Consider the following 12,803-nt stretch of genomic DNA (forward strand, 5'->3'; position numbering starts at 1 on the left):
ATCTGCATGATTGCTGGCATACTTATCCATGGTTTAGTGCCTTCTTACCTAGGGGCTCCTCCCCAATATAGTCTCCCAGCTCTCTATCAGAGATTAGTCTATTATGATCTATAGGGGTTCATTGGCTAATTTTCAGAAGTAGGTTGCCAGACTTTCCATCCTAGTCGGCATTAGCCTGGAAGCTCTGCTCAAATCTGTCCACCATGGGTGACCCTGCTGGTCTTTGGAATTCTGGCCCATAGCTTCCGGCCTCAAAGCAACATGCTGCAAGTAACGCAGTGTGACAAACTGACAGATGGCCTGGGGAAGACCTCAAGGTAAATTGGGAGAGTTGGTCACTGCAAGTTAGCCCAATTCACCTTCAGTGTGGCTCCCAGGAAAGGAAAGCTCCTCATGGTTAGTTTTGGGAAAGAATGTGAAGCTCCCTAATCCATCTCCTCCATCACCACTCTCTCCACCCTTCAATTCCAAAACTCAATTTGATGACTATCTCCCTGGTTAATCATGACTACTAAAGTCCATAAAATAATTAGTTTTGAGTTATACCAAGTGCCAGGGGAGAGACCGTTCTAAAATGAAAACCATGCTTGAGATTTCAAGTTAACATCTCTCAGGGAGGAAATCTCCCATGGAAAACTCCATCACTTTGACCACATAGATGTATTCACTGTGGCAAGACTCTAATGCCAACATGGCCTATCAAGGTTTCCATGATAGACGGGGGTCTAAATCTTGCTGTCATGTAATTCTTCCCAGCTGGAGTAAGCCACGCTCAGGCTTCCCACACAGGAGAGATTTTTCAGGATTGTCCACAAATTGGCAAAGCTGAGATGGGGGACAAAGGAATGGAAGGAGGCAGGGATGAGGTTGGGAGCATGATAAACAATATGGATTTTTTTCCTTTGTGAAATCTTTAAATTGTAAGTGGGAGAAAACAAACAGCAAATGATCAAGCCAGGTCAAGCAGGGGTAATACTCAGACTCTAAACTGTGGTTGTGAACACAATACTTTGTATTTAATTTACACTGAAAGATGAACTATTAGCTAAAACGAACAGCTATTCCCTTTGATGATTTTGTGTACCTGTCTTTCAGTCAGCCACTGAAGGGCCTGGAGTTTAGTAATTCCGGGAAAGAAGAGAATGGGGTTCTAGCTCCACCCTTACACTAGCTAACTCTGTGACCCTACAGAAATCATCTCATCTTTCTGGGTCTCAGATTCTTCTTCGGAAAATCAAGGGTAAGATCTGTTGATCTGGCTAATTTAGATTTCTTAGGCATACCCTACAAGGTCATGGATATGAACTGTTTTACCTGAATGATAAAACAAAAAACAAACAAACCCAGTTGGTCATCTCCCTTGGAAAAATACCATGAAAATAAGAAAAATCCATGGTGTGGATAGAAGAATCAAATTTGAGGACAGAAAAATAAGAGAGGGATTAAAATGTGAGTGTTAAAACAAACAAACAATAACAATAACAAAATAATAAAACCCTGAGTGTACTCAGCATTTAGCCTGGGAACTCATTCAGGCAAGTGCTCAATATATTTAAAAGGCCCAAGCTTGGCATGATTGAGTAAACTGTGAAAAACCCAACCCACCACAGTCCTGTAACATACACAAGGTCAGGGATCCTGGAACGTCTGGAGGCCTTCACAGAACGATCCAGTGTGTGGGCACTCAGTCACTCACAGGAGGTTGCTGCCAAGGCTTTCCACTAGACCTTGCCCAGCAGGCCCTGCCTGTGCCCAGTGAGGTTCTTTCCTCTGTTCTGAAAGAGGTGAAGGGCGCAGGAGAGAGAAGGAAGGTGGAGAGGACCTCTGATGTTAATGTTTAGCTGAAGTTGAGCCAAAGTTGAAGATCTTGTGAAGGGGCCTTGATTTCTGGATCTTCTTATTTAAATCTCTAAAGTTGCTCTGATAGCCTTTCCAAATAAGTGAACATTCCTGATGTTTAGGAATTGGTAGAATGACTGGAATTATAAGAAAGGAGGAACTATAACCAAAAAATGAAAGCAAACAGTCCCAGTGCAAGAGCCAAAACAATTGTTGACGGAGCCCTGGAGGAAATACATGTCAAGCCTGCTTTAGCTTTCTGAAAGCAGAACTTTCAGATGACACTGAGTAGGGGATTCAAATAGTTCATTTAGTCTTCCATTCCACTTTCCCATGAAGTTTTTGAAGCCCCCTCCTATTTCTATATTTCTTCATTTATAAATATTGAACCTTTAGGGAATATCTCGACTCTATGTTTGGATTTATAAATTCAGAACCTTTGGCAAGTGTCTAGTGTTTTAAGTTCTTTTAGCTGCTAAGACTCAGGATAATCATGGAGAAAGAGGACACAAATGACATAGGTGATTGTTTAATGAAGACAAACCCACCAGCTCCTCCAGGGGAGAAAGATGAGGCTGTCCGCTTCCAGGAAGATTAATAGTTTCAGAAACTCTTTGTAGAAACGCTATGAGACTGTTTAGATTAGAGGGCAGTGGGTTCCCCTCATCTCCAGTGGGTTTCCTCTCCTCCTTAAAGTAGTTGGCATGGCCACGTGACTCGTTGGGGTCAGATGGATATAGAAGGGTACCAATTAGGAGTCTCAGTCTCAAGAGACATCATGCTACCCACACACCCTTTGAGAATTTCTGATGTCCACCTTCAGAAGAACCGGCGTGGACATCGTCCTTCTAGCCTGGGCCGCAGAGTGAGACGTGTGAAGTGGATGGAGCCTGCAGTCAAGAAGAGACTGCTGAGGCCTGCAGATGCTTGAAGACATGTCCTTTCTTTCTTTTCAATGCTGTTTGTTAAGGTGGACTAATACAGCATCCTTTTAAGAAGAAACTTAATCTAAGAGTCCTATCTGATTCTTCTTCATAGTAGTTACACACTATGCGTAGTGTTTATAAATAGATATTCAAACATTCTCTCCTAGGCTTTTATAATCCCAGGACACTCATCTCACCGGACACTGACAATGCTCTACATCCCACTTTGGGGAGTAGCAACCGGGGTTTTAAGAGCTTAAAAGTGGTCATTTAAGGTGCAACTCCTGGTCTTCTCATCCAGAGCAAAGATGTGTTAAAAAATAACATACAACCCCTCCCCCCCCCAAAAAAGGGATGAACTCACCAGTGCCACCGAGTTAATGCTGACTCGGAGTGACCCCTGCTATGGGTTTTCGAGACTGTAACTGCTTACGGCAGTAGAAAGTTCAGTTTGTCTCCTGCAGAGCTGCTGGTGGTTTTGAACTGCTGACCAGGTACATCACAGCCCAACAGATAACCGCTGCACCACCAGGACTCTTCAAAAGATGAAAGTACCAAGCAAACCTAAACCTCCATGACTTCGAGGCCACAAGAACTCGATAGTGGCCAATGGCCTCCACCATAGTAGCCCTGATTGTTCGGATCACAGTTGAAGAGAGAATAGTGTGGAAACAACAGCCAGCCTAACTGGTTAGAGACTGGTAGATCCCCTAAGACCACGGCCCTTAACTACCCTTCAAGACGCAAGTGGAACAAAACTCAAAAATCAATAAAAAACAATCAAGCAAAGGCTAGCTGGTTGGAGAGAGACTGGTAGATTTTCAACTTTGGCTCAACTTCAGCTAAACAATCAACAGGTCTGTAAGGTGAACATTAGCTCCAGGGAGGTAGACACAACTTAGAGCCATCAATCATTCACGGTCAAAAGGGAAGCATTTGCCCAGAGCTAAAGCTCCAAAGACCAGAAGGGATCCGGACAAAGGAGAAAACACAGGGAACACAGGGAGGCTGTGGGAGAAACGCTGTTATGTGGTCGGGATTGTAATCAATGGCATGGAATAAAATGTGCATGAATTATTGAATGGAAAACTTATTTCATAAACGGTCATCCAAATCACAGGAAAATGGAATTTTAAAAAAGGAATTTTTCCGTGAATTTTTTAAAGGCCCTTCACATGTCACCAAAATGTAGCCAATAGACCTTCAAAGACCATAGGAAGATATTTATCAATAGTCCAAAAGCCAAGTCTCTAGATACATAAAAATAGTTTTATTTTTATAACATGTAGAGTGAGGAAAGTTATGAAAAGCAGACACAAACATTCTGAAAGGCCACAGCCTAGGGGTCATTCCTTTTTTTAAAAAAAAATCAATTTTCCCGTGAACTTTGTTGGTATCCCCTTGTGTATTGAATAGTTGAATAGAGATTTTGTAAAACTTAGTGTGTGATTTGGATGACCGTTTATGGAATAAGTTTTCCATTCAATAATTCATACACATTTTATTATTCCATGCCACGATTGCACTCCCTGGGGCTTCCTCCAGCGGCCTGCCCATGCTGCTGTCAGCAGACACGAGGACAGTGAGTCTGGGAAAAGGCATTTATTTCCTTGGAGTCCTTTTAGCCAGGCCATTATGGGGTGGCTGCAGTCCTTCCCAAGAGCCGAGGCGCGGCTCCCGTGTCCCCCGCTGCGCCTCTCTCCGGGTTTCAGTAGCAGCTCCCTGTCCTCACCCGACAGGTGCGAACAGCAATAGTGCCACCCACTCACCGCCCTTGTTGGCTTCTGTAGCTCAGTCCCATCAATTCGTATACAACCCTTTTATTAAGCTTCTGATTGCATCTGTTTTTCAATTACAGCCCAGTCACATCTGAGACTTGGGAGCCCTCTGTCTTAAGACAGCAGAGAAGGGTGTAAATCATTTTAGAAAGCACTACCTCTAGTTATTAACCACAATGAAAGCTTTCAGAAGTGAGGAATGCTCAGGCGTTCTGCCATCCCTCACAGGAGGCAGGCTGTCAGTTAGAGAACATGGCTGTCAGTTGATGGACATGGACCCCACCTGCCTGGAGCTTCAGCAGAGCAGCGGCTCCCATGCTTTTTGTCAAGGTGACCGTGGCGGCAATGTGTGCAGTCGGTGGTGCTTACGGATACCAGGTGTCCTTTTGTTGTTCCCTACAGGGAGTCCTGGTGGAGTAGTGGGTTACTGGTCGGGCTCCTAACTGCAAGGTCTGTAGTTCAAACCCACCAGCCATTCTGTGGGAGAACGAGGAGGCTTTCTGTTTCCGTAATGATTTAGACTTGGAAACCCCCAAATCAACTCGATGACAGTGGATTGGGGGTTCTAGGGAATCATTGCATGGCCCACCATGTTAAATGTGAGCCTGTTAATTGAATCACTCACTGCTGAGACAAAGCCACCCTACAAGTGCAGGGCCAAACTGTCCCTGCAACTCAAAGGTTGTCAGTCACCCCCACCCCCACCCCTCTCCAGGGACATCTGGGAAGAACCACTTGGTGGTCTGCTTGTGACAGTTGACAGCCACGGAAAACCCCATTGAGCACAGTTCTATCCGACAAACGCTGATCATGAGTCAGAATGCTCTCTGTCCGGTATGCAGATTTACAAGTATATATAGGTTTAGTATTAAGGTAGCAGATGGTGCCTGGTTATCAAAAGACATAGCATCTGGGCTTGAAGATAAACAAGCGGCCACCTAGCTCAGAAGCAACAAAACTCACATGGAAGCACACCAGCCTGTGTGATCATGATATGTAAATGGGATCAGGTATCAGATGTCAAAGACCTAGAACAAAAAAGATCATATCGATGTGAATGAGGGGGGAGTGTGGAGTGGAGATCCAAAGCCCATCTGTAGACAATTTGGACATTCCCTTACAAAAGGGTCACAAGGAAGAGATGAGCCAGTCAGGGTGCAGTATAGCACCGATGAAACATACAACTTTCCTCTAGCTTTTTATTGCTCTCCCCCCCCACAATCCTACCTTACAAATTCAGCTAAACTAGACCATGTACACTGTATAGATAAGAGCTGGAAACACAGGGAATCCAGGACAAATAACCTCCCTGGGACCAATAATAAGAGGAGTGATACCATGAGGGTAGTGGGAAGGTGGGGGGGAGAAAGGGGAGAACTGATCACATTGATGTATAACACCCACCCCAGGGGGACAAAGAAAAGTGGGTGAAGGGAGACAGCGATTGATGTACGACATGAAATATATATATATATATACTCGAGTATAAGCCAAGCTTTTCAGAACATTTTTAATGCAGCTTTTGTGGTAAAATTAGGTGCCTCTGCTGATATTCTGGTTGGCTTATACTTGAGTATATACGGTAATTTATAAATTATAAAGGGTTTGTGAGGGAAGGTTAAAAAATGAGCTCAAGTAGAAAGAAAATGCTTTGAGAATGATGATGGCAACAAATGTACAAATGTGCTTGACACAATGGATGGACTGTGGTGAGAGCTGTAAGATACCCCCCCACAAAAAAAAAAAGAAAACGGAAACCAAGGAAGATTTTTTTGTTTTTAATCAAGAACAGTATCAGGCAGCTACAACAGATATAAATGTCCTCAGGCAAATACAAGCGTGATGGGAGCATTTCCAAGTCTTGGGCAGCAGGTCATGTCTTGAAGTAGGGGCATTAACAAGACAACATTTCCCCAGCGTGGTGTGGGTCATCCTGGAAATGGGGCGGGGCTATTCCGTGGGGCGGGGTGTGTGTGTATGTGGCCTGAGAAAGGAGCAGTGAAGGATTCCAGTTCATGATCACCTGATGTGACACAGCACAATGCTCTACAGGGACTCCCAGGCTGTCATCTTTACAGAAGCAGACTGCCACACCTTTCTTCCACAGAGCAGGTGGTGGGTTCAAACCACTGACCTATCAGTTCACAGCCTCTCGCTTAGTCGCTATGCAACTTGAATATCTTGTAACATGGTCTCACTCTCTAACTCACTGGCATTGAGTACATCCCAACTCACAGAAACACTGGTAGAGGCTTTCTATACACCTGAGGCATGAAGCAGAATGAAGGCACTTCACAGGTAACTTGAGGAATACGCAGAGCCAGGCCGGCACTGTCGTGTCAACCTTTGGTGGCTGGGCCACAGTCTGATGAGGCTGGACATCTGTCAAACAGTCAAAGTCTTCCTCAAGTTCTCTTACGTTGCACTTACGCCGTAGAAAATCCAAACTGCTTACAGGTGGCCCAATTCCAACTCACAAAGGCAAACCGACCCAAACACACAACTGTAATCGTTTGATCACACTGTTAGCAGTACCCTAGAAAAGATATGATCTTGTTATATTTGGTTTGATACACTATATAAAAACCTAACAAATAGCTACAGAACTATTACTAACTTTCTGGGAAAACAACCACCCCTACCACCCATCCAGGAACCAGTCTGTGTTAGTCCAGGTAGACTAGAGAAGCAAATCCTCCGACACTCATATGTGTATGAGAGTTTTATATAAAGGGTAACTGTACATTAAGAAAGCATCCCAACCCAGTCTAGTTCAAGCCCATCAATCTGATATACAGCCCATATTCCCGATACCAATCTATAAAGTCCTCTTCAGACTCACGAAACACCTATAATGACACCAAATGCAGGATGACCAGAGGGCAGTGGGGAGAAGGTCTTTGGATAAAGGGCATCATAAGCATCTCGGTGCTGGCACGGGTCTCTATGTGGCTTTTCTGGTTTCTAGGGCTGTATCAGGGTAGCTCCATGTGGCCTCTCCAGCTCCCAGGGCGTAGCACCATGTGTCTTGTCAGTAGAGCAGTCTCAGGGAGTGAGCAGGGAGAGAGTGTCTTCCACCTTCAAGATGGAAATCTCGGACTCCTCAGGGAAAGGTCATGCCCACAGAGGCCTCATTGGCTATGACCCGATTGACAGACTAGACTCCACCCCTTCACGCTTAATCCTCTCAAGTCCCAAATTGACACCAGATTATGTAACTACCACAGGGTCTGACATTCTATTCATCCACGCTGTTCTGGTGGACCCAGACCATCCCATAGTCCAGCAGAGCGTGGCAAAGCAAGAGCAAACGATGTTGCTGGGCAGCTCACAAAATACCCAAGGCCCACTTTTCAAATGACTTCCGTGGCTTTCCCAACGACAGCTGATATTATCCTTGTTCTAGTCCGCACTCCCAGAGAGGGGGTTCATCGTGATACCCAATCATAGAATTGCACCCAAGCTGGCGCAAACCCTTGCTCTCCTAGGCCCTCTCCCAAATCACACAACCAACACCCAAGGCCTATCATCAGTTCTTTCTAAACTTGCGTCTGGGAAGATATCTAGTGCTGTTATAACAGAAATAAAAGTGGGTGACTCACACACAAAGTCGTTTCTCGTGGTTTAGGAGGCTCAAAGTCCAAAGTCATAGTGCTGGGCTTTAAGGGCGGGCTTTCTCAGTGGGCTCTGGAGGAAGACCCTTCTCTTTTCATTTTCTGCTCCCTGGGCCTAAGGAGACCTTCATGGGGTGTGGCATCACTCTTCCTCCAGCTCTGCTCACTTGCTTCTCCAATCCCTTCCACATCTCAAGAGATGCCTGCCACACTGACATAACAAGGAATTCCCAAATGGGATTGTAACCACAGAGGTCAGATTTACCACACGTATTTGCAGGGGGACCTGATTCAATCCATAGCACACCCTCTCACGGAGACACACCATGGTGCGGGTGCCCACGATGTGGATTCGTTCACTGCTGCAAGTCATAAGCCCACCTTCTTCGACTACAGGTGTGATTCTGGTTTTTGGGTGAAGCCCATTAACGCTGCTCTCTCCAAAGGCCATGTTTGTGTGCCATGAGCCTGACCACAAAGAGGACATCGAGGGGTAAAAGCATAATGCTCTGTCCAGTCATGCTGTCCCCAGACAGCAAAGGAGCAGTCAGGCACTGGCGCACCTGACTCGAAGGGGAAAGACCCAGGGCTCTGGCTCATACAAGGCTCCTTTCTACTGCGCTGGGCAGTGGGCACAGTTGCTGGTGGTCCTGCCACTCAGCTGGGGTTTAGGGTTGTGGGGTGAAGTGCTGCATTGTAAGACCTTGGGTTGGGTTCGACGGGCCTGGGTTAGGTGAGAATCTGGTTTGGTTTCTCGGGTTCTCTTTCTGAAGTGCCTGAAAGAACATTCTATAAAACCAATGATTACGTTTCTCACCACAAAGACCCCCATGCCTTGCTCATGCACAACCATTTGACCAACTGGGCGAGGACATTAAACCATTGGCCTGAAGGTTGCCCACCTTAAGATTTCCGCCAAAGTATTTTTGCGGCGCAGTGGTCGCCAGCTTTGTCTGCAAGGAACTCCAGCGACGGCCTGCCCACCTCTATAGAGACCAGCTTTACAGATCTAACGCCCAGTCCTGCTGTTTCTCTGTGGCGATCCGAGGTGGGCAGGGAGAGTCAGAGCTCTCCTCCACAGGTCCTTAGCGATGGCATCGTGTCACTGCTGCTAAGGCAAAACAGCCATCGAGCTCAGAGGAGACGGGACGAGTGATGTTGATATACTTCCCTGCTGAGTGCCATGGGTACACAGTCGTGTGTTGCTTGATAGTCCTAGTTTTGTACCCTGTGATAGGCAGTCAATGAGGTGCCCCTTTGTTAATTTTCTCTAATAAATGAATTTTACCTGACCCTGTCCACCACACAAGGGCACACTTTTTGGATGCATGAAATGAGGAGCCATCAAGAGGCCTGGCTGCTCTAGGGGCCCCTGGGAGACTAGAACAGGCCCTGTTGACTTCTGTGGCCCTCATGCCGTCAATGCACAGTAACAGCAGCGTTTCTAATCCCCAGCCTATTTTAGGGTTAGAAAGCTTGAAGAGGATGAGCAGCTTCCTTATAACGCATTCCTGCCTTTCTCCTGGCACAAATGCTTCAACAGGGTAGGCACTAAAACAGCAATTAATGACTCCATCAGTCACCAATTAATTAACTCACCCAGAAACTCCCCAGTGCCTGCATGTGCTGGCACTAGAAAGCTCAAAGTCAGGACTTGTAACCCTTAATGAGACCTCAAGGGACCAGCATTTCAGTTGAGGAAGACATTTCCAGAAGGCAAATACTCTATCACAGAGGTGGGCTATGGAGTACAGCCAGGCCAGAGGATGGGGCGGGCCGGCTCCTGAGCATCACCTCTTAGAAAACCGGGGGCAGAATGGAAGGGTCCGTCAGGAATCAAGGAAGAGGGCCAAGCTCTTAGCCCAATGAAAGATGGGTAGAGGAGAAACCACTGTAGTAGCGTGAGAGCCACGGAAAGACTTTGCTGTTAATAAACTTTGCTCTTTCGGAAGGAGAGGCACTAAAAGGACTCTACAATCCACTTACTCTCCCAGAATGGCTGCAAATCGGAGAGTCTGATAACCTGAAAGCATAATGCAAATTCAAAGCATTTAGAACGCATACTTTGTGGCCTCCTTCCCAAACCTGTTGCCATGGAGTGGATTCCAAGCCGAGTGACCCTGTGGACAGAGAATTGTCCCATAAGGCTTGTAAAGTTGTAGACATCTTACAAGAGCAGACTGTCACATCGTTCTCCCATGAGTGGCTGCTGGGTTTAAAACACTGATCTTAGGGTTAGCAGCCAAGCCCTTAACTGCTCTACCAGGGCTCTTTGCGCACCCTGTAGGGACGCCGTACTGCCCCCAACCCAAAGGTGTTGGGAGAGGGTAAGAATGACCACTACCAAGCAGCACCCAACCTTCTGTATATTGATTGCCTTTCTCTGGAGCGCTCTTACATGCCCAACGACAAAGGCTTGACCAAAAGATGCAAGTACCTAACCACACAGGGCGACCTCCAGGCCACGAGTTGGAGCAGGAAAGCACCAGAGAAAGGGGCATTTATGTCCCTCGTTAGAGGCCATCAAGTTAGCCTGGACGTATGCCGTATGGACAGAAACCCTGCCCTATCATCATAATTGTTGGTGTGTTTGAGCCCATTCTCTGCAGCCGCTCTGTCAGCCCATCTCACCCGGGCTCTTCGTTTTCCATTGCTCTTCTACTTCACCAAGCATGATGGTCTTTTCCAGAGACTGGCCCTTTCCCAGTCTTGTAGGATGGGTTACATCAACCACAGCACCTCACACTGCCTTGAGGGTGGCGGGGGTCAGTTTGGAGCTAAAGGAAATGGAGTGAACATCAGCAGCAGAGAGAAAGGACCAAAGAACCACTGGCTGGCCTGTGAGCAGGATGGAGAATTTTAAAAGGAAAATAAATATCATCTAGGCCCTGCCAAAGTGACATGGGAAGTTTTAGTGTCATTCATGTTTATGATCACAATCATACATTTCTCACTGACTCCCCAAACAGGAATTTGTATTCTCTTGCGGTGGGATTTCATCTTTGAGAAGTTAATAACCACTAAGTATGATGAGAAGCTAGCCTAGCTCACAAGAACCTAGAGTAAAAGAGAACTCTGGGTTTTTGCTCTGAGTTCCCTCCTGGTATTAGCTCCGAGTTTCCCCCATGGGAGAAAAGATGCAAAAAGGATAACAGAGTTCACAAAAGGCTTTTGACCAGAAGTCTTCCCCCTCCTCCTGGGCTGCATTGGAAAGAACGCAGTCGGACCTGATTCTCCATGGTGTGTGCTGTTCACTTGAGGATCTTGGGAGTCACCTAATCATGCACCCTCATGATGGAGATAAAGACAAGTGACTTGGCCAGGAGTGCCCGAAGTGGGGGTTTGTGACACCCTAGATGACTTCTCTTATCACACGCCAACCTTAACTGTTGAGTTTGCCGGTCTGCTCCCTGGCTCCACCATGACTCCGATCAGACGAAGAAACTTGTCTCTGGCTTCCACCCTCCCCTGCAGCCGACGTCCCTTTGGATGGATGCAGACTTGGGGGTGGATGTACGGCATGGCTCATCCCCCAGCCTCTGTCTAGTCTTTGGCATTGGTACCCCTGTGCCTACCGAGGCCGGGAGGCTTAGCCCGATGGAGGGTTCCTGCCTATCTCTACACTCTGAGTGTCCAGGGGTCCCTCCGGACAGGCCTGTCCCAGGCCAGAAGCTTCTGCTTGGGCTTCTCCCTAGGATGGGGCTCATATTAGCCAGGGTGACCGGAAAGGGTTTTGCAGCTGGCTGAGGGGAGGCTGCCTGGGCAGTGTTGCTCTCTACGGAGCTCCTCCCCAAGTGGGGCGTCCGTGGCGATAGCTTGCCTCGTTGGGGTGACGATGCATGCCCCTCTACGATGGCACTGAAGTAGAGTGAGGAGTCCTCCTGTCCTTCCCCTCCTTTGAACTGCCCACTCCCAGCCCTGCCCTGGCCCTTGTGGGCCAGGGCCGCACCAGGCAAAGCCCCAGGTCCTGTCCCGGGGCTGTCTTCCCGCTGGGCGCCTGACAGGTTCTGAGTAGGTGTGCTGTGGTGATGACTGCTGGCGAAAGAGAGGTAACGGGACGTGTCCCAAGTCTCGGGTTCTGCTTTCGGGACACCTTTAACCTCAGAGGCGTTCTCTAAGGCGTGGGTGCTCTGGGGCGATGGGGGGGACTCCTGCTGGAAAAAGAGCTGCTTCCTCGGGTGGTCGCGGTGGCTGCTGGGCTGACCTGATGGCCACCCAGTGGGGCAAAAGCAGTCAGTGCCGCCGTCTCCAAAGGCTGCGTTGATCTTGGACATATTTCCAGTCTTTAAGGCGAGCTTCACCAACAGCCAGTGATGGTGTCCCAGGGAAGGGTCCTCGTCGGCGACCTGGCTTCCCAGACCCGCCTGTGAGGGGCTCCACTCTGAAGGACGGGGGGACGGGCCCAGACATGCCAACTCAGGGTCTTCCACTTGGCACACACCGGGGCTCTCCAACTTCTCCCCAGCTGGGGCCGCGGGCCTGGGAGAAGATCCTTTCTCTGCTTTATCACCACCTGCCATGCCACAGGACTTCCTGATGAAGCCCTGCCAGATGTCTGGGGCCTTTGGATGGAGCAGGCTGTAATAAATTACCAGTGAGACGCTGCCTGGAAAAGAACGAGGAGCATAAGGTTATAGGCTTTGAAG

The 12,803-nt window shown here is 47.7% G+C and overlaps 1 protein-coding gene across 1 annotated transcript in view; it reads right to left on the reverse strand.

The window, feature by feature from the left end:
- Nucleotides 1–6,345: 6,345 nt before the first annotated feature.
- XKR5 (XK related 5) overlaps nt 6,346–12,803 on the reverse strand; it is a 33,378-nt gene continuing 26,920 nt past the window's right edge. Inside the window, exon 7 of the mRNA XM_075556430.1 lies at nt 6,346–12,763. Coding sequence (XP_075412545.1) covers nt 11,589–12,763 — 1,175 coding nt within the window. The 3' untranslated portion in view covers nt 6,346–11,588. The remainder of the gene's footprint in view (nt 12,764–12,803) is intronic.

Source organism: Tenrec ecaudatus, chromosome 8 (genome assembly GCF_050624435.1).
Source record: "Tenrec ecaudatus isolate mTenEca1 chromosome 8, mTenEca1.hap1, whole genome shotgun sequence".
Taxonomy (NCBI): Eukaryota; Metazoa; Chordata; class Mammalia; order Afrosoricida; family Tenrecidae; genus Tenrec; species Tenrec ecaudatus.